The sequence below is a fragment of the Zalophus californianus genome, chromosome 16 (genome assembly GCF_009762305.2).
Source record: "Zalophus californianus isolate mZalCal1 chromosome 16, mZalCal1.pri.v2, whole genome shotgun sequence".
NCBI classification, from domain to species: domain Eukaryota; kingdom Metazoa; phylum Chordata; class Mammalia; order Carnivora; family Otariidae; genus Zalophus; species Zalophus californianus.
The window spans coordinates 62,529,963-62,557,027 of NC_045610.1; the positions used below are offsets into that span (position 1 = coordinate 62,529,963).

The 27,065-nt window shown below is 53.0% G+C and overlaps 1 protein-coding gene across 14 annotated transcripts in view; it reads right to left on the bottom strand.

Moving 5' to 3' along the window:
• Window positions 1-27,065, bottom strand: part of B3GNTL1 (UDP-GlcNAc:betaGal beta-1,3-N-acetylglucosaminyltransferase like 1) — a 111,899-nt gene that overhangs the window by 54,262 nt on the left and 30,572 nt on the right. For 10 of the 14 annotated variants that reach the window (XR_003525316.2, XR_003525318.2, XR_003525317.2 and 7 more), the window contains 3 exons: window positions 19,904-19,969; window positions 6,787-6,882; window positions 759-872 (listed from right to left, as the gene is read on the bottom strand). Coding sequence is in view for 10 of the 14 variants with exons in the window: in XM_027626132.1 (XP_027481933.1) it covers window positions 759-872; window positions 6,787-6,882; window positions 19,904-19,969 (276 nt within the window). In the remaining 4 variants the exon portion in view is untranslated. Of the gene's footprint in view, window positions 1-758; window positions 873-2,613; window positions 2,642-6,786; window positions 6,883-19,903; window positions 19,970-27,065 lie in introns of those variants that run through there. The other 4 variants (XM_027626135.2, XM_027626133.2, XM_027626136.2 and 1 more) reach the window with 3 other exon arrangements.

The window sequence follows — 27,065 nt, forward strand, 5'->3', positions numbered from 1 at the left end:
ACATTCAGCTATAAAAAGAACAGGAATCTGACACTTTATAACATGGATGAACCTGAAAACGTTATGTTACAAAAGTCAGACACACAAGGACAGATACTGTATGATCGCACTTAATGTGAAATATCTGGAAGAGGAAAATTCGTAGCGAGGGAAAGCAGGCTAGGTTACGGGGGCTGGGGAAGGCTAATGGGGAGTTAGCGTTGGGCTGGGACAGTCCCTGGTAGGGCCACTGAACTGTGAAATTTCTGAAGTGACAAGCTGTATCATGTATGTTTGACCACAATTTAATAAAATTCCTTTAAAGAGAGAGAAAAGGAGAGGGGACCATCGAAACAGGTCAGAGTGAAGCGGCCACAAGCCAACGGCAGTGACAGCTCAGGAGGCTGGAAACAGAGGACACAGGAGGAACCAGCCCTGCCCACACCTTGATATCAGACTCCTGACCCCCAGAACTGTACATGACCAAATCTGTGTCGTTTAAAAAAAAAAAGAAAAACCAACAACACTCAGCATGCCACAGCGGTAGGTCAGAGCCAGGAAGCGTGCGTGTGTGGAGCTCCCGTGAACTCTGGGCACCGAGCCGCTAGCGGCTGGGAGGGAAGTACGGAAGACACTAACAAAGCGAGCCTGTGCTGGGCACCAGTCTCTCCAGTCTGACGGCTCTGTGCGGCTCTTGGGGTCTGCGGGCTGCACACCCAGGACGCACTGGCTCCCAGGGGCCGGGGAGCCGCGAGCAGGGCAGACTCATGGAAACCGACCTGTTCTCGCTGGGAGCCTGCAAGGGGCCCTCGTATCCATGGAGGGTGTCTGGGGCTCGGGGCCACACCAGGCGAGCCTGACACAAGCTCTTCTCCGCAACCTCTCGTCCCCTTCTGAGAGAACAATGGAACAAAAGAACAAAAATGGAACAGAAAGTGTAAAGAAGGTACATTTCAGAACAAGCCATTTGTTCTCAAAATTCAAAGGACAAATTGGCTCATCGAACTCTTATTTGGTCTTGCTTCCAACAGCCATTCCTTACTTGTCAAAGACTCCGGGGTCTCCTGCAACCGACACCTGAGACACTGCACTTTTTCTTGGCTTCCATGCTCAGCGAATGCTCAGATACACTTGGGAACACAGGATGCCAGCTTTCCACCCGATCTGAGCGGTCTGACCACGCAACAGCAAACGAGCTACGAGGAGAGTCTCCCCATTTATTTCAAGGCCCCTGTCTGCCTAACTCTCCAGACTGGACACCCAACTCCTCGTGAAACGGTTCACGTTCATTCTTTCCCTCCACAAATAGCAAAGGGCCATTCCACACACACAGCTGATACGCAACAAGCTTCTTAACAAGGAGAAGGCCCAGGACAAGAACGAACACCACAGACCCGCGGACGGGGCTTCTAACAGGCACGTTTCTGTTTCTTCTGGAGGGAAGACCGTTTGCCAGGGTGGATCCGTCTACCCCTGGAGGGAAGCAGAAGCTGGCTACTGCAGGCTATCTCCTTAAGTCATTCAAACGGCTCACAACAGACACCTGCTATGGTTTTTCCTCTTCCATCGGGATTATCCTTTTTACAGTTCTGGAATGACTAACGTGCTCTTGCCTTAGCTGCAGTTACCATGGGGTCAGGTGCCAGAGAACAGGATGGCAGGTGACCACACTTATCTGCTGACCCCAGGAAGACTCGGCCAGCCACATCATTAAAATAGCTTAATGTCAAGCACACGAAGAGAAACAGGTTTGCCAAGTAAACTTGTTTTTCTTTAAAGGCCAAATGAGGGGTGGGAGGAGGTAATGAAATCTTAAAATTTCGAGGAAGAGTTTTTTTTAGGAAATATTTCCACCCACCCCGCCATACAACTTGAACACAAGTCACAGACTACTGCAGCAGACTCCCGGGGGTTACAAAGGCCAGCACCCAAGCAGCGAAGACGGCAGGAGGCCAGCCATGTTGGGCAGTGGCCACTGCCGTGTCCCCGCTCCGTGGCTCCCAAGGTGCAGGGCCCTGGGAACAGGCCGCACATGCACACCCCTGACCTCACCTGCTGACTGGCATTCTGCGGGACGGAGCCACTGCTCCAGGCAAGAGGAGGAAAACAGAATAAACCAGCCATGCAAGCCACTGGGCCTGTTTCTTGTGAAAGAGAGAGCATGCCTCACAAGAAGGGCACACATCTAAAACGTTCTAAGAAATTATTACTGTTTGAAGACAAGTGTAAGGGCCGGATGCCAAGGTGGTGAAAGCAAGCCCGACACCGCTTTCATGCACAGCTCCCCGCTGGCTGCAAGGCCTCTAGCTCCCCTTGTGGGAAGTGGTGCTGATGCTGTCTACCTACCCGAGAGCTCAGGGTCTGGGTGGTTCCTTGGTGACACAGGCCGCTCGCTGGCACGCAGAACGCGGACAAATGCCCCTGACGTTACAGCCAGGAGCTGGCAAATCAACCACACTGCTGCGTAACTCAGGGTAGGAAGCTTTTTTTCTAAAGGGCCAGATACTAATATTTCAGGCTTCCTGGCCACAGCCTCTGTGTCACAGGCACTCAACTCCACCCCCCTGTGCAAAATCAGCCTCGGCCATCCATAAACAAATAGGCAAGGCCGTGTGCCAATAAAACTTTACTTACAAAAAGGGGCAGCCTCTGAGCCACAGTTTGCCAGTCCCTAGTCTGACTGGTAAGGAGTGCAGCTTTGGCTTCAAGTCTTAGATGACTTATTCCTGGAACAGGCTAGTATCTCCCCTTCATCTCTCCCCCAGTCGTAGGGTCTACGATTAAATGAAGTACAGAAAATGGCAGATGTAGCCCCCAACACCTTAGAATTCTTGGAAGCAAATGCAATAGATCCAAGAGGCGGAACACTCCCATTACTATTTTCTACATTAACCCGCGGGGTAGGTGAACTGCGGATCACTGAAGCTCCGGCACAGGCCCCGGCAGAGGGCGCGCGGGTTGCGCGCACCAGGAGGTGGAACACGGGACCGCCGAGCCGGACCCGGACGCGGGACGAGCCCTTCCTCCCGGAGATGCCAGAGCCACAAGTGCGCACCTGGCGCTCCACGCGGAGTCCTCGGCCCGACCCAGGCCCCCTCCCCTCCGCCGAGCCGGGCTTCCCAGCTCCCCTCCGCGGACTCCTCGCCGGATGGCGCCGGGTGCGCCAGCAAATTCACCAGGACCGGTGAGGAACGACCACAGGAGGGGCACGCGCACGGGGCAGGTGCACTTACGTAAGGGGGCGCGCACACGGGGGAGGTGAGCATACAGGTAAGGGGGCGGCGCGCACAGGGGAGGTGCACTTAGGTAAGGGGGCGCGCACACGGGGGAGGTGAGCATACAGGTAAGGGGGCAGCGCGCACAGGGGAGGTGCACTTAGGTAAGGGGGCGCGCACACGGGGGAGGTGAGCATACAGGTAAGGGGGCACGCGCACGGGGGAGGTGCACTTAGGTAAGGGGGCGCGCACACGGGGGAGGTGAGCATACAGGTAAGGGGGCACGCGCACGGGGGAGGTGCACTTAGGTAAGGGGGTGGGGGTGGCGCACGGGGTGGGGGGAGGCGCTGCTGCAGTAAGTCCCAGAAGCTCCTGGCTGTCACTCTGATTCCCTTTCGATTTTGTCTCCTGGTTCTGATATATCACCAACTGAAAAATCACATAATCCAGTTTCTTAGAACTTTGTCAAAAAGAAGGGGTTCCCAGGCGAGGCTTGTGGGCCCATGATGCTGTTCTGGGGACCTGGGGGTTTGCTTTTGTCTCTCCCCTTGTTTTGCCACCAACGGAAAGTGCACTTTGCAAAAATAAATTCTGTGTAGTGCCTTTCAGTGCCTATGGGAACATACACCCAGAAACAAAGCCCATGGGCTCTGGCCGCTTGGTCCTGAGCAGAGTCTGCCCTCGAGAAAGGCACAGGAGGAACATACGCTTACAGACAGATCCTTTTAGATGCTTTTGGTTCTCAAAAAGACAAAAAGTATGGATTATAGACTTAAAATGAGCTCAGTTTTTATTCAGAAAGGAAAAGCCTTGGAGTTAAAAGAAGAAAGAAGCATTTAATGAAATTCAGACCTCATTAGTGGTATCTTACCAGGAAGTGATACGAATTCTTCTCAGAGAAGAAGAGCAGAGTTTGTATGACTCATTTCCAGATTCCTGTGGTTTATTATCCTTATTTCTAATTTGTTGGAAGACTATCTTTAGACAGATAACAAATGTTCCAGTATTCTGACATTTTAACACCCACATAGCAACAAGAATAAACTTTGATGTTAAATCCAAGATCTGTGGCTTCTGGGTTTAATAGAGAAACAGACATTAATAAAAAGTTTCCTCTCTCCATAGTATGTTTTAGAGAAATGTGCTAAGGAACCACTTCTCTACCATGCTGAAAATTGTCAGTTTATGTGGATCTGTACTACAGACATGCTTTACGATGCTCCCTTTAAATGAGAAGATGAAGAAACAGTACAGACTAGTCTGTTTCACTTTATGTAAGTTTTTAAGCGTCATGAGTGCTGGCTAGAATTGGATAAAATCATTGCTCTGAAGGACAAATTTTCAAGGGAAAGACACGCTGAGGTAGATGAGTGTGAAACTTGGTCTTTTTACACAAGCAGGTAAGTTCTAATAGTCTTGCTGCCGATGCTGCTCACATGCACACAGTCTTCTAAATTGGCCAAAGGTGACCCTTACTTTGTGTTGCCAAATATCTTCAAATGAGTGAGTCAAAGAATGAGTCTGGATTTCGTGCTTAAACCCCTGAATTCTATGAACAAAACTGAGGTAATGCAGTTGATGGAGGCCACTGGCCTCTCAGGTGTGACTGGCCCTGGGCACCCACTGCAGTGTGGACCAGGAGGGGGCCTTGGCGGGATTATGACACCAGCACTCCTCACCAGGCCTGCTGCTGATCAGCAGTGTAGCCTGAGCCCTCAACCTGAGGGGCCAGCTGCCTCTGCTCCCCTCCAGCCCTCACTGCCAGAACCCTGGGGCGGCGGGCAGGGAGGGACCGGCCTTGCCCCCTCTTTGGTCTCCCTGATTCATGAGATGCAGGTCCCTAGGGAACAGTGCCTCACTAAAGGCATAAAGTGGGCACCAAATATCAAATCATGCTGCTCCCCACTTCACAAATGAGATCAGCTTATAGGATGAACATAGACCTCAGTTGGTGGTCTGTTCACCTTATTAACACGGCGGTGATGGTTTCTGCCCCTGTGGCAGCTGATACGTGGATTAAATAACACCAGCTTCTTTCAGTTTATTTTGAAAAACTTCAGACTTTAATTTCTCCTAACTTGATAAAGAAAAACACTATTTAAGAGGACCCTGCCTTAATTATTTCTATGATGCTTAATAGTTAAGTCTTGTTAGCTCTCGACTCAGAACTCGAATTTCTGGCTCTAAAAGTGCCCACTGCATTTAAATTACACCCTCAGTGTTTGGTTACATAGTCCCTGCATGACTCACATTCTACCAGAGAACCAAACACACAGGCAGAAGTCCGACTCCACACAGCTGCCAGTGCTCCCATATTCACAGAGCTGAGTGTTTCCAAACCCTCGCTGGTGCTGGGCTGAGCCTGGCCCTGTCCAAGGAGCCTCTGGGTGCCCCAAATCAGGCGGACCTCTGGGCCAACTGGAGGCCAGAAGCTTTCACACTGATTATGAAATTTTAATTCCCCAGTTAGGAATATGAAAGCTCTTACTAGCTCTTCACTGAATCAGCTGTGATCTTGGTTAAGAAAAACGTAAAAAGCAAACACAAGTGCGTGTCCTGACAAAGTGTCTGTAAAAAGGCAGCACATCCCAGAATCGTGAACTGCACAGGCCCTCTACGGAGGGAAGGGCCCGGAGAAGCAAGGCCCACAGACTGTGTGCTTCTCCGCACATGTAATGATGCTCACAACCAGACCCAGGCATTCTCTGCTCTAGCTGGGAAGCCACTAGAGGCAGCAGGGACCTGGTGCGATTCTGCTGGCCACTGCCCGGCAGGGGCAGGAAGGAGCAGCACCACCTGCCCCTGACCCCGCAAACGTCCATGTGCTCCCACCTCAAGGCTCCACGTCCCATGAGGGGAGTGTGCAGGCTACGCAGGGCCCACATGCTGGCTATTCTCCTGCCTATTCAGCTTTAGGAGGAGTTGGAAAACAAATCAGCTTCTCTGTGCCTTTAACCACTGGTATCTATAAAAGGCCATTCAAGGAATCTTCATCTTCTCAAAATGTGACAAGTAAATGCAAATGCACAAGCACTTTCTGTGTGTGTGTGTGTGTGTTTATGTGTGAGGGAATATAGCTTGTGTACGTGTGTGTGGGAACAGAGTTTGTGTGTTTGTGTGTGTGTGTGAGGGAATAGAGTTTGTCTGTGTGTATGTGAATAGAGTGTGTGTGTGTTTGTGTGTGTCGAGTTTAAAAGCCAGGGAAGCAGGTTCAATTACAGAAGCTAACTCCAGGGACTCCAGCTCCTGGCAAACCTAAAGCCGGGACCAGAGCACCTAGTCCCGCTTCCTCTCCAGGTCACACCAGCCTCACGGGTGGTTTCTGGGCCAGTCCCACCCAGAAGGCACATCTCAGCTCCCTCCCTCACACCGCCTGCTTCCAAGGCAGCCTGCCTTGGGGATGGCCCCCAGTCCTGCCAGAAACTTGGGCCTTTCCTGGACACCTCTTTCCCACCCCAGCCTCCAGCCAGGCCTTCTGCACCTGCCTGCTGCTTCTGGCTCCTTCCCAGGCCAGACCCAGGAGGCGGGCAAACACAGGGACTAACAGCTCTCAGGACATCCTGGGTGGGCTCCCAGACTGGGGTAGGGGTACCTGAGTAAGAAGCTGGTCCGATGCTAGCTGGTTGATCCACCGTGTGTATCGCTCAGTGGAGTTGGGGGGCTCTCTCCTTACTTGGCAACCTATAATCTGTGAAACAACAAAACAGAACTTAACAAAAGAAAGTCCCTGTGAGCTCACACGCGCACACACCGGTCCACATCTCACCTGGCATAAGCTGGCACATCCAGCAGGGAACTAACAGAGACCTGCATCCGATCGGGCTGGGGGAAACTTCCAGGAGGAAAGGGGAAGAGGGAGGGTACCCACACAGTGCAGGATTCTGGGTGGACCCCATGCTGGACGGTCCTGACCCCAGCAGCACCCGTGAAATCACTCTGGGTTAGAGTTGTCACAGATAATGCTTCCCCCTTAACGCATTCAAATTACAATGATCTGTTCACAAGGTCAGACACCCAGCTACCCTGGTGGTGCTCTTCCTGGACTGTAGCTCAAGTCGACACGAGGGGCAGAGGGAGAGGGAGAATCTCGAGCAGGCTCCCTGCTGAGTGCAGAGCCCAACGTGGGGCTTGATCTCATGACTCTGAGATCACGACCTGAGCCAAAACCAAGAGTTGGAGGCTTACCAAGCACCACCCAGGTGCCCCGATAATTTCTTAATAAGGAGACTGATTCGGTGACATAGATCTTACTGACCACTGACCACTCTGAGGTAGACAGAGCGCAGGGCAGGGTCGGCTGCTGGCCACTCCCGGGCCCTTACAGGAACTCTGTGAGCCTCACCTGGGGTGGGGTTGGGAGCAGGCCCTGTGCTGCTGGGTGTGCCCCCCTGCGAGCAGCTCCTTCTGCAGCGACAGGCCCAGATACATGCAGCGGGGACCAGCCTCTTTCCACACCTCACTCAGACTCTGTAGGACGGGACCCTTCACCGCTGAGCAGTCTCAGACATCCCAAACATCCTGCACACAGACACTTAAACCAAAGTGCAGGTGCTGTCCCTAGATTTTGAGCTGTGCTGGAGGTGCGGCCAGGGCTGCTGGGGGGCCAGCGGTGCTGAAGCAGGACGTGTGGTCTCTCTCCCTATCTGCCCCTCCCACTCATGCCCTCTCTCCTTCTAAAATAATTAAGTAAATAAACACATAAAAATAAATTATCAAAAGTTCCACCATGATCCTTGAATTTCTTAAATCTTCTCTCTATAGCACTTATGCATAGTGATTAATCTGTATTAATGCAGGAATATTAATGAAGAGCTAAGATTCTGCTTGCTTTAATTTTTTTGTTGTTGGGTTCTTTTAATTAAACTTTTTTTTTTGAGAAAACAGTAGAAATAACACACAGCAGTAGAAATAACACACAGATCCTGTTTATCTTTTACACCGTTCCTCCAATGATAACATCTTGAAAAACCAATGCAAGTCACCCCCAGCTAAGGAACCTTCATGGTGCCTTTGTGGCCACACCCAGCCCTCCTTGACCGGCAACCGCCCATCTGTCTTTTCGAGAACGCTGTGTCAACAGACAGGCTGTAGCCCTCTGCGAATGGCCGCTTCTCCATTCTCCAATTGCCCGAGACTTGTCCAGGCTGTTGTGCGTAACAACACGTTTTCCTTGTTGGGCTGAAAAATACTGCCCTGCACAGACCGTATAGCACACCTCCTAGCGCTCTACAGTGAACATTCATGCACAGGTTTTTGTGTGAATGTGTCCCCATCTCTCCGGGGCAATTGTCCAGGAGTGCGGCCCCTGGGTTGTACGGTGGTTTCACGTTTACTTTTCTAGGAGCTGCCCACCTGTTTTCTAGAGTGGCTACACCCACTCACACTACCACCGGCCGAGTGAGTGACCTGGTTTTTCTGCACCCTCACCAGCATCTGACATGGCCATGTTTTCAGGCCTGTGCTGATGCCACATCACGGGTCTAACTTGGGTTCCCTGATGGCTCGCGGTGCTGACCCTCTTTCCATGGGCTTATCCGCCCCCATCTCTCCTCCCTGGTGAAATGTCCCGTTTTCTGACTGGGATAAAGGCACACCTGACCATGTGACACACTGCTGGTTCCCCCCTGGGAGCCTGTGGATGAGCAGCCGCTGGGTTAGCGCCCTGCCAGGGGTAAGGCCTCCCTGCACCTGCCGGCCTGGGACACACTGCTTGGGGTGTCTGCTGCCCCTTTCTGGTCTTGTCAAACTGGCATTCACTGGACAGAAAAGATTCTGAGAGAAAACAGGAAAACGACCAAGAGCTGGGAGGCGCACTCACAGGCCGACCAAGGGGCTGAACTGCACCCTTGCCATGCCCCCCCCGCCTGCCACGCCCTGAGCTGCCACTGGGGGCAACAGACGCCTGCTGCCCTGCCTGTCCCATCGAGGGGGGGGCTCATGCGGCTCCCACAGTGAGTGCTGGGACCCCCGCCCAGGGCACACCCCACCTCCACCTGGGCAGCCCGCCTGCCTCCACTCAGGACCCCCACCCAGGGCGCCCCTGCCCCCCCAGGCCCAGATCTGAGCTGTTCATGCTGCTCTCGTGGTGAGTACCCAGGGAGGCTGCCCCCCCCAGCCCCCATCCCTCCTGCCCAGGCGTGCTGGCTTCTGATGAAAGCTAGAGTCACATGGCGTGGGGGGGGCGTCTCACAAGGAGAAACAGGGCAGGTAGGAGATGGCGTGACACGGGAACTTCTGGGGCAGCCACTGCTTTGTGCCTTCGACTGCTGATTGTGAGGGGCACTGGTCTCAGATGAAGAAGAGGGTATCTGTGTGTGCCTCAACACTTTTTGAAAAGAAAAGTGGCCTGGCCCACAGGGCAGAAACCGCGAGGCACCTTCTCCTCTTGAAGAGGTGCCTCCATGGAGCACACAGGTGCCCGGTGCAGACCACACACCCCGTCCTCTCTGGTGACGGCACAGGACGCACACTCAATGTTTCACCCTACATTCGCTCTGGGGCAGAGGCTGCTGACACGGGCCTGGCACCCTGGATGCAGTCGGTGCTTAGTAAGCACAGGATGAATGAAGCGAAGGGTGTGTGCTGCTAGCAGGACGCACGGACTCCTTCCAAATACCAGGGAGAAGCCCCTAGAGCAAGGCTCTCGACAGGTGTTAGCTGGTTCCTCTGAGACCGCGTGCCGCCAACAGTTAGCAGAAAGCTCGAGATCCCGGAGGGCGGTCCCTACAGTCTGGAAACTCTGAATCTATATGGGAGCCTCTGAGACCTGGCAGTTTGGCTGGAAAAAAAGGTCAGAAAGTAGAAAAGAGGGCGCCTGGGGGGCTCAGTTGGTTAAGCGACTGCCTTCGGCTCAGGTCATGATCCTGGAGTCCCCGGATCGAGTCCCACATCGGGCTCCCTGCTCAGCGGGGGGTCTGCTTCTCCCTCTGACCCTCTTCCCTCTCGTGCTATCTCTCATTCTCTCTCTCTCCCAAATAAATAAATAAAATATTTTTAAAAAATTAAAAAAAAGAAAGTAGAAAAGAAGGTTCCTGGAGGCAGAGGGAGGTCTGGGAGGTGGGGTGACCCTCACAGTAGTCACCTGCCCGCTTTGCCTACAGCTGGTCTGACCTGCATCCCACTGAGTGCTGGGCTCTGCAACCCCTCCCCCTGAATCCGGGGGTCCCGAGACAAGGTCATAAAGGGGACATGGCCGCCAGCCCATTCTCTTGGGACCTTGTTTTTGGAAGTGGCTGCCAGGCGGTAAGGAAGTCATGAAGCCCCCAGGCGCCCCAGCCCCCCGCCCAGCGGAGGCCTAGCAAGAATGGAGCCCTTTCTACGGTCCTGACCCGTGGGATCTGTGCATGTGATAAACGGCTGGCTTTCACACCCCTGGGTCTGGATGCTTTGTCCCCAGCTGTAGTGACTGACAGCCACAGGAACTGCATCACAGCTGTGTGGCCCTGTGGTGACAGACCCTGATGTCCCGCTTCAGCCCCAGACCACCAGTGTCCAGGAGTGTATGCAGCACTACTGGGCCCAGGACCGCTGTCTCGGACCCGCCGAAGGCCCCCATGTGGATGACAAGCTATGCAGCCACCCCATTAGAGGGGGTCATGTTCCTGGTCTCACGCGTTTGGGAACACACCGAAGTGGACCTAGGGTGGGGGGGATTCGTGCCACCCACCCCCGTCCCAGAGAGGGCCCCAGGTGAGGACCTTTCCCGGGTCACACAGCTGCCTCTGTGAGGCCCCCTGCCCCCTGATGAGGCCCCCAGAGACGCCATGGAGTCACCAGGCTGCCCTGCCTGTGCTCCACCTCCTGGCTCGGCCCATCCTTGCTTCTCTGGCACTGCCTGCCCAGACCTCGGCAAGACAGCTCAGGGCATACACGCGAGAGGCGGAAAGGTCCTCTTCTGTGTGGAAGCACGTGGCCTCTGTTAGGCACATGGCACGGTGGACAGACACACATCAGGGGAGACAGAAGGCAGGCCCGGCCTGGGGGTGGCTGCCTGTAGTCACAAAATATTTAATGGCGACATCAATTTTCCTCTTATTCATCACATGTAAGATATAATGTTTTCTACTTCCGATTAATAAAAAAGTAATTTGCTAGCTGATCAGTTTTTACCACCGCATTCCTTTCTCACTGACTAAACGTCCCGGAAAAGCCTGATCACAGTATGAAGTTCACAGAACACAGTCAGGAGGCAGAGTCACCGTTGTAGTCCCAAGGCCACCAGGAGAACTGAGGAAGAAACAGGGCCATGTACAAACCGTAAAGCACCACGCAAACACCAGTCACCAAGGCAGACTCTAGTCGGAGGGTGAGACGTGGGAGAAACAAGAGCTTCCATCCTGCAGGCCAGCTGCACCTGGGGGGGGGGTGTGTGTGACCTGCGTGCACTGGTGCAGGAACGCAGGACTGTGTGCATGTGTGTGCCAGCCTATAGGGAGGAGCCTGGAAATGAAAGCAGCGGAGGTGAGCCGGGCATCCCCCAGCAGAGCCCACACTTAGTGGCCACGCCTTCAGTAGCCCACAGGGCCTCCCCATAGCTCATCCAGTTCAGCCCTCCCGGTGCCACCCTGGGGAGAAATCTGGTCCAAAGGCTGGTGTCTCCCAACCTTCAGAGGTAAAGCCAGGGATGCCTGGGCTTACTCTCGGCTCTTCCCACATGACCTCCCCCTGCAGGGCCTGAAGCACTAATCCTGTGGGTGGCTGGGTGCACTGCTGGGGAGCGCGGTGGGCATGTGCCCCACCCTGATTCCGGCCTCTGTGCACAGGAGGGTGAATCTGAGAGCAACAAGCTCATAATCACTCCTGTCAGTGACAACAAAAACACACGAGAGCGGGTCTAGTCCAATTTAACCAGACTTTCAGTCACTGACAAACTGCAGTGTCCCCACACGGGGCCGGAGACTGCCACTGGCCCCGAGCACCACAGCCCCGGCCGCAATGCCACTGGGAGGGACCACCCTCTGCCTGTCCTGTCCACGGTCCTGCCCTCCGCAGGGGTAACGGTAGCCCCAAAGAACCTGTGATGACCTGTGCTTGTTTTAAATCCCTGGACATCCGTCACACCCACCCCTGCAGGTGCCATACCTAGAGAGGAGGAAACGCAGAACCTGCTGGGGGTCTTAGCGCCCATGTGGGTCAGGCCCCTCAACCTGGCAACTGAGCAAATGGGAAAAAGGGTGGAAACTTTGAGGAAGTGTGAGAACAGAAGGCTTGCGCCTGCTCAAAGGGACAGAGCGCCGGCTCACGGGCTGTGCTGCCATTCCCTGCCACACCGGCCCCTGTGCCCGGCACCACATGGCTTCCCTGCAGTCCGCACGGGGCCCACCCGGGTCTGGGTGTGGTGGCACGACCATAAGGACACTACCAACAGGTGAGACGCCTGACCATTCTGAAAACTGAGCATCACAAGGAAAACCACTGAAATAACGGATCTCTAGAAATCATCTTTTCAAGCCCATGGCCGTGCAGCTGGGTGGTGAGGAAGAGGTAAGGACAAACTGAGGCAAAGCCCCTGGAGGTGCCTTCCGCGCCCGATACCCAGATGCACAGGAGGCCGCGGCCAGGCTGCAGGTAGTTAGGCAGAAGAAACCCGTCAGGCTCAGGAGGCAACACCACTGCCCCCATCAGAAAGAGGTGAGTGGCAGCCAAGGGGGAGAGCTGTGTGAAGGCAGACGTCACGGCGCAGCCTCTCTCTGAGGGGCAGACTTTGCGGAAGATGACAACACGCTGCGGCTGACGGCACGAGCAGACGCAGCGTGCCCGGGGGTCTGCTGTCACACCCCGGGCCAGCCAGAGAAGGTAGTAAAACAGGGAGAGCTAGCAAACCACAGGAGAGATCACATGGAACCGCACGAGAAACCTGAAAGGTGGCAGGAAGCGGAAGCGGGAGACGGATACTTACATAAAATGCAGAAGGGTCAGGGTCAGTAGAACAGGGCACAGAAAGTGACAGGAGAGGGCACCCGCCGCCGTGGACCTCACGGGGGGGGGGGTCCACCGGCCCGGGGGGCCGTGGGGAGGGCGGTGCCGGGTCAGCACCCGCTCTAGCAGTGCACACTAGAGCCCCTTGAGAAGTGACATTCCCAGTCCTCACTAGCCTCAGACTGAAGGGGAACCCTTAGCGCGAAGATGTGGGAGCATGGCGGCGGGAGCAGCATCCTCAGGCTCCGGGAGCTCCCATGAGGCCCCAGAACCGTGGCCCAGATGGAAACAAGGGAGCTAGCCCGGTGCTATCACAAAGCCACATTTCACTAAGAACTTCCATTTATTTTATGGATCCAGTCCTTGAAGTGGCTACTTTCGGGAATGGAAACAATGTTTTAATAGTTTCAGTTCGGTTAGCTGTTTTCCTTCTTTTATACTCCCGAATTCTAACCCTAACCCTGTGAACTCACGGCACGACAGGTGTGAAAAAATAAAAGACCTCTGGACTGTTAACAAAAATACCAAATTTACTTGTAGATCAACTTCTAATTACCTGCCAACACTCACAACTAGGAAACAGGGCAAGTCGAACTCACTTAAAACCCGTGAGGTCCACACACACGCAGGGCCCTGGCTGGGGGCCCGCGGAGCCACAGATGCACATGTGCTGATTCCTCAGGAACACTGAACTACCAGCTGCGGCCGGGGTGTGCAGAGGCCACACTCACAAGACGTACGTGTGACGGTCACACAAATGTGCAGCACGTGTGCAGGAACGCATGCTCTGTGATCGTGTGTGGTCTTTGTGTGGCCGGTGAAGCCCCCAACTGTGGGAGGTGAGCGGCCTCCACCCCTCACCCATCTCTGCTCCCTCACCTCCCGGGCTTCCCGCTTGGCTGTCAGTGGGTTCTTGTGGCCTCCCGTCACCTTCTGCTGAAGCCCTAAACACCAGATCAGTCTGAAGGCCCGTCCCTGGCCGGCAACACACCCTTCCCCATGGACATCATCCAGGGCCAGCTGCAGATGCTGAGGCCCTCATAGCCACTTATAGCGCCACCCAGGCCCTACAGACCAGGGGTTCCCAGACAGTCCCTGCACTGTGAGGCCGAGGGTGGACCGTGAGGCCAGCTTGAGCAAACCCTGCTCTCAGCCAACACTGGGCACCCAGGGCCACTTGCTCCTGGGGAGCCAACCGAGAAGCAAGGATGCCGCCCACCACGTGCTTTGAATGAGCCACACAGATGCCAACAGTGGGTCCACCGTCTCTCAACCCACGTGTCGGGGTAAACTCCTCCCTGTCCCCTTCGAAGTGACCGTGCTTGCTCTTCAGGTGCCCATACCGCTCCCAGGACACAGGCTGAGTCAGCCCGCTGAGATGGTGTGTCGCTCAGTGAACCATTACCGTGGGCTCCTGTGGGAATGGAGCCAGCAGCAGCTCCTCTTCTAAGGTGGGGTGAGGGTGCATTGAGCACAGGGTTCACGCGTTAGAAGGACAGAGAGGCGACAGCCCTCTTGGCACCCTCAGAAGAGGAGGTGCCTGCCAGCCCCGCCCAGCTCCCCACAACTTGGCGCCCACCAGGCAGGATGTTCATGAGCTTGTTGCTGACACAGAGCAAGGCCAGGTCACTGCCGAACCCTCCTGAGCCCCCTGGGGACTCCCTCGGTGGCATCAGGAATGTAGGAAGTCCCACCATCAGCCCGATGTCCGAGGCCACAGTGGAGGGGCCATTAACCATGCTGGAAAAGCTGTAGGATGCACACACCTCTGCAAGGTGCTCCCGCTTCTCCTATGGGGCACCCCCACCTTCTTCCTGCCTTCCTGAAACCATGCACTCACAGCTCTCCCCCCTCTGCACAGGAGACTCCCACAGGGAAGGCCCAGGCCAGAGACAGTTGGTCCCTGACTCACCCTAACGCCTGTCCCAGAGCTGACCTCCACTCAGCAATGTCCAGTCAGTGGCTGGATGAATGTTATGCTGGGAGCTGCCTCATGGCACCCAACATCAGACACCCCAAAAGTTCTGCAGTAAATAGGCAATGACCCGGTTTATGAAGTGTCACCAAGGGCCTTTCCTTCATAATTATATGGTTTCCTTGTAAATGGCCTTAAAAAATTATAACCAACGACAAGTATACATTTAGCATTCATTTCATTCTTTCCAAACAACCTACAACATAATGGACATAACCAACCAGCAACTGCAAATTAAGATTTTTGTAGGTCATGATTTAAAAAAAAAAGAAAAAGGAAACAACCCAGCCCCGCAGCAACAACCCTGCTGATTTTGCTCTGGGTGAACAAGACTTGTGACATCCCTAGTCTATGCTTAATGCAGGAGCAACCGCACGGGTCACTCAGTCTCTCTGCGTGGCTGGGACAAAAATGCAGCACGAGCAGGCAGCTTCTCCTGAGCGTGGGAACAGAACATCAAGTGAATTTAATTATAAGGTTAGCAAGAAGAACTCTAACCTAGAAATTTATAAAATTTATAAAACTGCAAACCAACGTTGTTTCAATTCAGATTAAGACAAAATGACACAGTCTGCATTTTCTCCAAATTCCTTATGCATCCCTAGACTTGGTGGTCCATTTGCACCTATGCACAAAGAACCACCCCAAACAATTCCATTAAAGAATTGTGGGGTTTTTTTCCAGTATGGAAAACAACATATCTGAACATCTCTCACTCTCTATAAACTGTCAGCATTGGTGACAAACTCTTCAGAAGTTTCAATGCAGAGCCTATTTTAAATGCCCGCTGTATGAGCATCACTCTGCCTGAAAGGTACAGCGTCTGAGGCTGCGCTGTCCGCTCACAGGGTACGAGCACTGGCTGTAGCTTCACAGGGTCACGTGCTCCATGCCAAGGGGGCCACACAAGGAAAGCTGGTACAGGCAGTCCTTGTGGGGAGTGCGGCCTCATCTTGGGAAAAACTGGGGTGCTTGTCTGAGATCTTGCCATCACAGCTGCCAGAGCCAGTGAAGGAAGCCTCTGGAAACCCCAGTCTCTCCATCTTCCTTACAGACAGAAACTGTGAACAGAAGCCCATCCAGACACACTTCTTTCCATTCTTTTTCCCAACAGGGAAACGGGACCAACGACACTGTTTGTGCATCTGATCTCTCCTGCCATGTGGCTGAGAACTCCCGTCAGCCCCCCTGGAGGCAGGGTGGGGATCCCTGCAGGGCACCGGGGGGCCTGCTGAGGGGCCAGGGCCCAGGGCTGGATGACCTCCCCGCTGCTGACCTGCCAGCACTGGGTGTCACAGCATCTTCTGATAGCTTTTCATTTCCAACCAGAAAGTGCCAGAGATTCCAGAGTCTATGACTACGGACATCTAACAGGCATCTCCTGGACTCTGCGGGGGCCGAGGGCTATAGGGGTACACATATTTGCACATATCTGTGGTTCTTAAACTTTGCCGCTCCCATCTCCTGTCAGGATCTGGTGAACGACACAGAGCTGCGTGCAGGCCCCATAGCTCTTATGAAGGCGCCCCTCGCGTCCCCCAGGATTCACACCCTCAGACGCCGCACTGTCTCCCACCTCCTTCATGCTCCGGGCTCCGGCTCAGACCTTGGCAGCACTGGCCACATGCTGCCTTCTGTCTGTCACGGTCAGTTTTGTGCCCACTTGGGAGTCTGTGTCTGCAGTTCCTCAAACACTCAGCTGTGTGCTGCCGGGAAAGGTTTTGCAGCCTTGACTCAGGCCCATGACCAGCTGACTTCTGGATGATGCGGCCGGTCCCATTCTAGCAGAGAGTGCTCACGATGAAGCTGTGGGTGCTGGCTTCCCACTCGCCTGAGGGTTATAGCAGCTGGTGACATCAGACCCCTGCCGTCAGGAACCCAGGACACACACTGGCCCTTATGACACCACCTCAGCCGAGAGGCCACTTCTCAACGGAGTGCGACTGGGCACTTCTGAACCTCCCACACGTCCCGCCTTCTGGAAGCTTCCAGCCCAAAGAGCAGTGTAGTAGCTTCTCAAGATGCAGCTGAGGGACCGTTTTTTATCTTCTTACAGGCATATTTCAAGGGCATGCTTACATTAAAAATGTGTAACTTTAAGCAACATAAGTGTAGTTGCAATTCAGGGACTCAGAACCTTCAGCATCTAACTTAACACTAACACGCCTCCCAACCCTGAGAATGAGAGCCCTTGTGGGGGAGCATGAGCACACATTTACAGGGCTGACCAGCAGCCGAAGACCCCGAGTCACAGCGTTGTGTGTGGGGCTGGGCAGCTGAAGAAAGAGGCAGAAAGTCAGTGCACTAAATCCAAAGCTCCAAAACAAAGGGCCATTGGAAGAGAATGAATTCCTCTGTGTGAACAAGTCATTCAAGATCCTTGGAAATTCTGTCGTGTTGTACACTTCTGAGCCTCCCCTCCTTGAGCAGCTCACACCATGGAGGTTTCCCGAGGATGGCCTGCTGAGCCCCGCCTGTCCCAGGAATGGTCCAGGGATGGTCCGGGGATGGTCTGGGGGAAGGTCTGGGGACAGTTTGGGGACAGACCGGGGATGGTCTGGGGATGGCCCGGGGGACAGTCTGGGGATGGCCCGGGGATGGTCTGGGGATGGCCTCAGGGCAGTCTGGGGACGGTCTGGGGATGGCCTGGGGGATGACCCGGGGATGGCCTGGGGGAAGGTCCGGGCACAGTTTGGGGATGGTCTGGGGGACAGACTGGGGATGGTCTGGGGATGGCCCGGGGGACAGTCTGGGGATGGCCTGGGGGACGGTCTGGGGATGACCCGGGGATGGTCTGGGGATGGCCTCAGGGCAGTCTGAGGACGGTCTGGGGATGGCCTGGGGGATGACCCGGGGACGGCCTGGGGGAAGGTCCGGGCACAGTTTGGGGATGGTCTGGGGATGGCCTCAGGGCAGTCTGGGGACGGTCTGGGGATGGCCTGGGGCACGGCCCGGGGACGGTCTGGGAATGGCCTGGAGATGGCCCGAGCCCTCCAGCACCCAGAGCGTGTGAGAAATGCTGAGCTCAGGCCCCACCTGATGCCCAGATTCAGATCCCCAGGAGCTGGTGTGCACGAGACACTGGAGAAGCTTCATGCGGGTGTGGACAGGGCACACGGCAGGAGCAAGCAGAGCCTGGAGCCAGGGGAGAGGGGGGCCGTCCACTGGGATAGCTGGCACTATGGTTTGAATGTAGTCCTGCAGACCTTTCTGTTTCACACTTTCTAAAATCAGCGATCATCACAGTAATTCAGACATTTTCACTAAAACTTCAGGCAGACGTCTGAGCAGTGGGAGCTGGGGTCAGACCCGGGCTCTGGGGGTCAGCCACCAGGGGTGAGTGACCCTGGGCCCACAACGCCCTCCGGGTCCATGTGGGCCTCCTTGTTGGGAGATGAGTGCCCAGGGAGATGGACCAACCGGGGAGCCCTTCCGAAATTGAGAGCTGCAGTCTGAGGTTTTCTAGGTAATAAGATAACCCTTTAATCTGCTGACACATGAGAGTGCTCAGCCCGGTTTCCATGTCCCGGGCACATAGCCTCTGAAATGCTGATGAAAATAAAACTAAACCAAGAAGACCTCTGTGCCCATTGGAAGCAAAGCATGCTGCCCCAAATAAGAGGCACGTTTTCCTTCTCAGGAGCAGTGGGAGTGTCCAGAGACACAGCAGTCACTGATCACGCTCTGATGGGGCAGTCTTACCCTACGGAAGAGCCTTAACACAAACAGCAGCAATGGTGCTTCCTCGAAGGGTATGACAACTCAGGGACAGACGCAGGACTCGCGCACACCAGGGACAGACGCAGGACTCGCGCACACCGGGGACAGACGCAGGATACACCGGGGACAGACGCAGGACTCGCGCATGCCAGGGACAGACGCAGGACTCGCGCACGCCGGGGACAGACGCAGGATACACCGGGGACAGACGCAGGACTCGCGCACGCCAGGGACAGATGCAGGACTCATGCACGCCGGGACAGACGCAGGATACACCGGGGACAGACGCAGGACTCGCGCGCGCCGGGGACAGACGCAGGATACACCGGGGACAGACGCAGGACTCGCGCGCGCCGGGGACAGACGCAGGATACACCGGGGACAGACGTAGGACTCGTGTGCACTGGGGACAGATGCAGGATACACCAGAGACAGATGCAGGACTCGCGCGCGCCAGGGACAGACGCAGGATACACCGGGGACAGACGCAGGACTCGCGCACGCCAGGGACAGACGCAGGATACACCGGGGACAGACGCAGGACTCGTGCACGCCGGGGACAGACGCAGGACTCGCGCACGCCGGGGACAGACGCAGGATACACCGGGGACAGACGTAGGACTTGTGTGCACTGGGGACAGATGCAGGATACACCAGGGACAGACGCAGGACTCGCGCGCGCCAGGGACAGACGCAGGATACACCGGGGACAGACGCAGGACTCGCGCGCGCCAGGGACAGACGCAGGATACACCGGGGACAGACGCAGGACTCGCGCGCGCCGGGGACAGACGCAGGATACACCGGGGACAGACGCAGGACTCGTGCACGCCGGGGACAGATGCAGGACTCGCGCGCGCTAGGAACAGATGCAGGACACACCGGGGACAGACGTAGGACTCACGCATGTCAGGACAGACGCAGGACTCAGGTGTGCCAGGACAGACGCAGGACACACACATGCTGAGGACAGATGCAGGACACACACATGCTGGGGACAGATGCAGGACTCGTGTGTGCCAGGGACAGACACAGGACTCATGCGCTGGGGACAGATGCAGGACACACACATGCCGGGGACAGACGTAGGACTCACACTTGTCGGGTGCTGGGCAGCAGCTTCCAGTTGTAGCCTCACCCTCTGAGGCATCATCACGTCATCCTGAAGCAAAGAACACAGTTTAAATTCACATAAAGTAACTCCCACAAACATGAAAGAAAAAGACATGGGCACCTGGGTGGCTCAGTCATTAAGTGTCTGCCTTTGGCTCAGATCATGACCCCGGGGTCCTGGGATCGAGCCCCACATCGGGCTCCCTGCCCCACGGGAAGCCTGCTTCTTCCTCTCCCACTCCCCCTGCTTGTGTTCCCTCTCTCGCTGTGTCTCTCTCTGTCAAATAAATAAAATCTTAAAAAAAAGAAAAGAAAAGAAAAAGACACAACACCTAACAGTGAAATGGGCAAGAGATGGGAACAGGCAACAGAGATGGTACATACAGGCCCAGGAACCCCATGAGTCAGTGGAGAGATACTGGCAACCTCCACAAGGGCACACACTCTGGGCGTCATCCAGCAGTCTGAGGATACACACCCCTAAGACGCAGCAATTTTACCCACTGGGGAAAAGAGTCCTGCACGTGTGCATCAGAAGACATACAGAAATGCTCATGGCAGCAGCATTCAAACAGAACCAGCCGATGTCTGGGATGCCAGAATGGATAAATCGTCTAAGTCACTACAGTCAGTGCCAGTCACCAGTGAAACTAAGGCACAGCTACACCAACACAAATAACTCACAGACACGTGCTGGGTGAAAGATGCAAGACAAGAGAAGATACATAATACTGTACCATTTACTTAAAACTCAAAATCAAGCAAAATTAACCATATTATTTAAGAAATGTAGACATAATGCAAATTCTAGAGAAAAGCAAGAAAATTATATTTCTGAAGTTGGAATAATGGTCACTCTGCAAGGGGATGGAGGAGCAAGCGTCCCTCTGGGGTCCTGGCCACGTGGCAACTTCCTGACCAGGAGCTGCTCACGTATATATTTGCTTCCTAATCAATCCTCAAAGCACATGAATGTTTTGTGCATTTTTCTATAGGTATATTCTATTTTACAATAAAAAAGCATTTCAGTGTTTTGTTTCAGGGTGCAAATGTACCCAACGTAAGAACTAAAAGTACTGTCACTGGGAAGATACTATCTTTAAACTGAGCAATAAACTAAAAGGCCTGTACTTCTACTCATATTCCTGCAAAATGGCCTCATGAGCATTGTGCTTATCAAATCATCTGTGACAAATGGAGTTGGGGGGCCTGTGGCTGAGGCAGGGAAGGGGGAGGAAGATGAGGGGAAGGAAAATGGGGGAGGGAGGGGGGAGGAGGAAGAAGGTGTGGGGGGGCAGGAGGAGGAGGAAGGACACAGGAGGTGCCGAAGGGCAGGGGTGGAGGGCAGGTCCCGCACCAGATGCAGCAGAGCCCCGAGCTGAGCAGGCAGGAGGATGGAGTCGGAGGAACCTGGGGTGAAAGACTGTCAGAACAGGAGCGGAAAGGAAACCCTGAGCAAACTCGAGGCTTTTCCAATCCCTGAATCCCTCCCTGGCTGCAGCCAGGGGCACACTTACAGCAGCGTGCGGGGTCGACCAGGCTGGGAACCTTGAAAGGGACACAGGAGAACTGGGGAGCTGCAGCAGAACAGAGGGGCAGGCGAAGTTGAGGGGGCACAAGAGGTCACACCCCAGGTCAGCAAGACAGCAGGGCAGGGGACAAAGTGGCAATCTCCCTTAAAGGGAAGGTCTGCTGATCAAAGTCCTGAAAAATGGCTCCCGTGTCTGGTGGGAGAATTTTACAAATTTCTGACCATCTCCTAAACCAGTCTTTGACGCCTGTTATCGGGTTACACGTGGGAACGGGTAAAAGCCAGCACACAACCATATGGGTATTTCAAAAAGGTCACAGGTTAGGGTTAGAGCTGGTCTCTGCCCCATGGCATGACCGCCCCTGGACCCTATGCAGGGCTGCAGAATGTGGCCTGGGGTTCAAGGCACAGCGCACCACCACAGAGGGAAGCACGGTTACCTGTGAACCCTGGTGAGCACCCAGAGATCTACACCCGTCTTCTGACCTCCCATTCCCACAACTCACCAGCGGCGCACGGGCCCCACAGCACGGGGAAGGGGCACCTTGTGTGCCTTTCTAGAACATGGGCCAGCCCAGTCCTGTATTTGGTTGGCCCTCAGAAATACTTGCAGGGCAAATGAAATGTCCACTTCAGACTGAACAGGGTTTTCAATTACTCCACCATTTACAAAACACTCGCATATACTCTTTTTTTGGATATTTATCACAAGGAGCTAAAATTATCCCTGTTTTGTAGCCAAAGGAAACAAGGCTTGAAAAGGCTACGTCTTACCCCCAAGATCTCACAGCAATTACATACCAGGGTTAAAATTTGAATATGGGACTAACTGAGAAACCAACCTATGCTAACAGCAAAGCTGCCCAGAAATTCCCAGCTCTCAAGAACATTCCAGTATAAGTTTCCACCACCTCCTGAAGTAGAATCACTCCCGGGCGTCTAATGTCAACCCCTGGGGTCCACAGAGTGTCCTGGAGGCGGCTGACACGCTCACTGACAGTAGCTGAGAAATTCAAGGAGGAACGCAACGAGCAAACACTGAAGCCAAAACCCAAACAGCACGACAGGTACACACTATCTGAGTGCACAGTGGCCCGTGGGTCACAGAGAAACCCCTTGTTCTCCGAGACCATCATGAGAGAAGAAAAACTGGCCAAAAAGATGGGAAGATGAAAAGGTCTTTATTACACATGAAAACCACGCGGTATTTTAATAAGAAGCCCAAATGTGTGTCTGTCGGGGGTCGTGATCCGCACCACCTTTCATGCTAGCGCTCGTCCTGGAAAGGGGGCAGCTCTGGTCCAGGTCCACAGGGCTCACAGCTGGTGCCAAACATCAGCAGCTGGTTTTAACAAAAGTCAGCTGGTATTTGAAATGCAAAGGAGAGGAGCCCAAGGGCTGGACATATAGTCCTGACCCCACGGAGCCCAGGAGGGAGGGCTCAGAAGCCTCCATACTTGTTTGCCTGAGAGCATGCAAGAGCCCCAGACCGGCTGGAATTCCACAGTGATACCCAGTTCAGAAACAATGATCTTGGGAGCCTAGAGCAAAGGATTTTGACGTTTTATAAAAATAACATTAATTCGGAATGAAATGCTGTTTCCTTTCTGACCACAAAAATAATGGGTAGGAAAAAACTCATCTAGTCAAAGAATTTTGTAGTTAAAAGAAACCTGGAGCTTCAAGTTAAGTAGCTTCTGAGTTTCTCTAGTGTTTCCCTTTTCTCTATTTCTATTTCTGAGTGAGAATTCTGAATGAGAATGGTCTGGGAAGAGCATGGCTGTGGGCTCTTGGGGACCACCACCATCAGGCAAAAGCTAGAGGCAGACAGAAGCCTGGGACATGCAGAGTATGGGATGGGCTGCCTGCAGATGAAAGTTACCCTCAGCCACAAGAAGATCTCCCTCTATGGCAGAATGAAAAGTCGATTTTGTTTCTTTTTTTGTCAAGTGTCCTTATGCTTGGCTTTCAGACACGTAGACTGGAAGACAGGCAAAAGTTACGTGGTCAGGTCTCCACACTCAGGACCCACACTCCAGGTTGAAAGCCTGCTTCCAAAGCACAGGGTCAAGGGACTTACATATGGTAGCTTCCTGTGTGTCTCTGCTCAAACTCCGAGTTACGGAAAAGTTTCCTGCTCACGGTTTGCTACATAGCTTCAGCATGCCAGGTCGTGACCCGAGTTCAGGTGCCTCCAAATTCCACCTGGCAGAAGTGACACACTAAACTCCTGCTCTGTTCAGCTAAGAGATGTATCAAATATTTTAAAAGTCTGCAACAGTAACGGAGAGTTAGGAGAAGCACTGGCAGGCACTGGGCTCAGATCCACGTGAAGGTACGAACCCAGAAAACACAAGCCACTTTTGGCCTGAAGGCCTCGCTGATCCTGGTTCTGAGAGGAGGGAAGTCAGAGACCAGGCTGCTCACAACTGGGGAGGGGGGCGGGTGCGGCGCAGGCCGAAGCCCTGACCTTCCCAGGGTGAGAGGGGTCTGAGGTGCACTGCCCTGGTGGTCCCAGGATGGCGGCCCTCCCAGGCACCCGGAAAAAGCAGGGAGAACCTCGGAGGAAGTGGACTCTTGTCTGAGGCCTCAAACTGCACAGGGAGTGTTTGGACACAGCAGCCGGGGCACGAGGGTAACTAGGCACGTGAGTAAAACATACGAAACAACACACTAGTAAGACTCCCAGAAAGCAACCATTAAGAAAATAATTCAAAAGAGTTAAAAATGAATAATCATAAGTAAGACCACAGAAAATATCTATTCAGTAAAAAAGGCTGAGGCAGCAGGGGAAGAATGGAGGAATGAATGAATGCGTGAGATGGAAAATAAACAGGGAATGGCAGGCATGCACACTGTCAAGTAAAGAACAACAAATGTGATTAAACTCATTCTTTAACCAGAAGTAAAGACTGTCAGACTGCATTTTAAAAAACAAACACAGAAACAAAACAAGATCCACCCATATGCCATTTGCAAGAGACAGACTTCAGGCTCAAAGACAGAACGACGGAACATGGGAGGATGGAAGACCCTCACGGGAGACAGAGAGGGGGGCGGCATGTGGACGGCTGTGAGTACAGCTGCACACCACTACACCGGAGGAAGAAGCAGAAATGCACAGACCCGGGGAGAGAAATGGGTAAGAGCTGGGACTCGACGCTTACCATGCATACCGGACAGGACCGCGGCACGGGCGCCCGCAGAGAAGGGGGGCCACGCCATCGACCAGCGTTCAGCCCATGGCAGGGGCCACAGTGTTCAAAGTACTGAGATCACAGAACGTATGTTCTCTGACCACAACAAAATTAAGTCAGAAATCAAAAACAGGAGGACACTGTGGAAACCTACCCCCAACACGTGGAGATGAACAAGGCACTTCCAGACAGACAGCGAGCAGAAGAAGAAACCATGATGTTTTCTGAGCTGAATGGAGGGGAAAACGTGACACAGCGACACAGCTAAGGCCACGCCTGTGCCAACAAAGACAGGTTTTTTAGGAAACAGCAACGAAAAAGAGCAAACTAAACGAAAAGTAAACAGAAGAAAATAGTAAAGATTTGAGCAGATATAGAAATAGAGAAAAGGAAAACACTAGAGAAAATCAGCTGAGACAATGGTTGGTTCTTTGAAAACAACAAGAAATTTAACCACCCTTTAGCTATGCTAGAGACCAGCAAACTTTTTCTATAAAGGCCCAGATACTAGATATTTTAGTCTTTGCAGCCATATGTGGTTCCTGCCAATATTCTTCTTTTGTTTGTTTGTTTGTTTTGTTTTTACAACACTTTAAAAAAAAAAAAGACCATTTTTAGCTTAGAGACCATAAAAAACAGGCTGCCAGCGGTTTTGGCCCATGAGCTGTCCTCTGTTGACTCCTGAGCTGGACAGAGAAAGAGAAAAGACACAAGGAAGTAGATTCCGGGACGAAGAGGAAGACAGCAGGGCCGGCCTCACAGAAGAGAAGAGAACCGCGGGAGAGCTCGGACCAACCACAGGCCAGGAAGACGCTTCAGATGAAACGCACGACTCCGAGAAAGACGTGGGTGTCTGAAATTCACTAAAGGAGAAATACAAAATCCAAATAGATCTATAAAAAGTAATACACACACACACACACACACACACACACACACACACACACACACACACACACACACACACACACACACTGAATTAGGAATTAAAAATCTCTCCCCACAAGGAAGTCCAAGTTCAGACAGCATGAAGAGTGAATTCTACCAGACATTTAAAGAAGAAAAGGGGGCGCCTGTCTGGCTTAGTCAGTGGCACATGTGACTCTTGATCTCAGGGTTGTGAGTTTGAGACCCACGTTGGGTGTAGAGATTATTTACAAATAAAATCTTAAAAAAGAAAAGAAGAAGAAATGGTACGTTGCCTTCACAAAGTCTCCAGAAATAGCGGTGGTAGGGATACATCCCACTTCCCTCTAAGTGGCTGACATTAGCCGGTACCAACGCTAGATAAGGAGGCCATCAGAAAGCCACAGAGCAATACTGGGCATGAACATAGACAAAAGGGCTGTTTGACCAAATACTGGCAAGCCAACCAGCAACATACACAAAGGACTGTTCCATGGTCTAGTGGGATTTCCCCAGGAGTGAAGGGTGCTTCACCATCTGAAAGCCAATTAATGTCATACGTGAAAAGGACAGAAAAAAGAACAATTGCTATATGACAATCTCAATAAATGCAGAAAAAGGATTTCACAAAATCTAATGGTCATTCAGGATAAAAATTCTCAATAGGAATAGAAAGGAACTTCCCCATCTTGATAAAAGGCACCTACGAAACCCTCCAGCAGTTAACATCTCAAAGGTGCCCTCGCACTCACAGCACTGTACGGAGCCTCTGGTCAGTGGAACCAGACAAGAAAGGAGGCTAAAAGGCATCCAGATTGGAAAGGAAGACATGACACTGCCTTGATTTGCAGACGGCATGATTTTGTATTTAGAAAATCCTAAAGAATCTACAAAAAAATACTAAGCTATTTAATAAACAAGTTCAGCAAGGTCACAGAATACAAGATCAAAACACAAAAATAAATTGTATTTCTGTTGATAGTTTCCTTCACTGTGCAGAAACTTTTTATTTTGATGAAGTCCCAATAGTTTATTTTTGTTTTTGTTTCCTGTGTCTCAGGAACACATCTAGAAAAATATTGCTACGGCTGACATCAAAGATATTACTCCCTGTGTTCTCCTCCAGGATTTTTATAGTCTCACATTTAGGTCTTTCATCCACAACACTAAAAGCCAACCTACTAGGAGCAGGAAGATGGCGGGACAGTAGGAGGACCCTAGGCATGCCTCACACCATGAACACAATTAGACAACTATCAAATTGTCCCAAATACCCCGGAAATGGATCTGAAGACTGACACAACTAAAAAGAGAGAAGAGGCCACATGGAAGAAGCTTCACTATGAAAAAAAAAAAGGCAACCTATGGAATGGGAGAAGATACTTGCAAAAAACATATTCTATAAAGGGCTAGAATGTAAAATATATAAAGAACTTATAAAACTCAACACTCCCAAAATGAATAATCCAATTAAAAATGGGCGCCTGGGTGGCTCAGATGGTTAAGCGTCT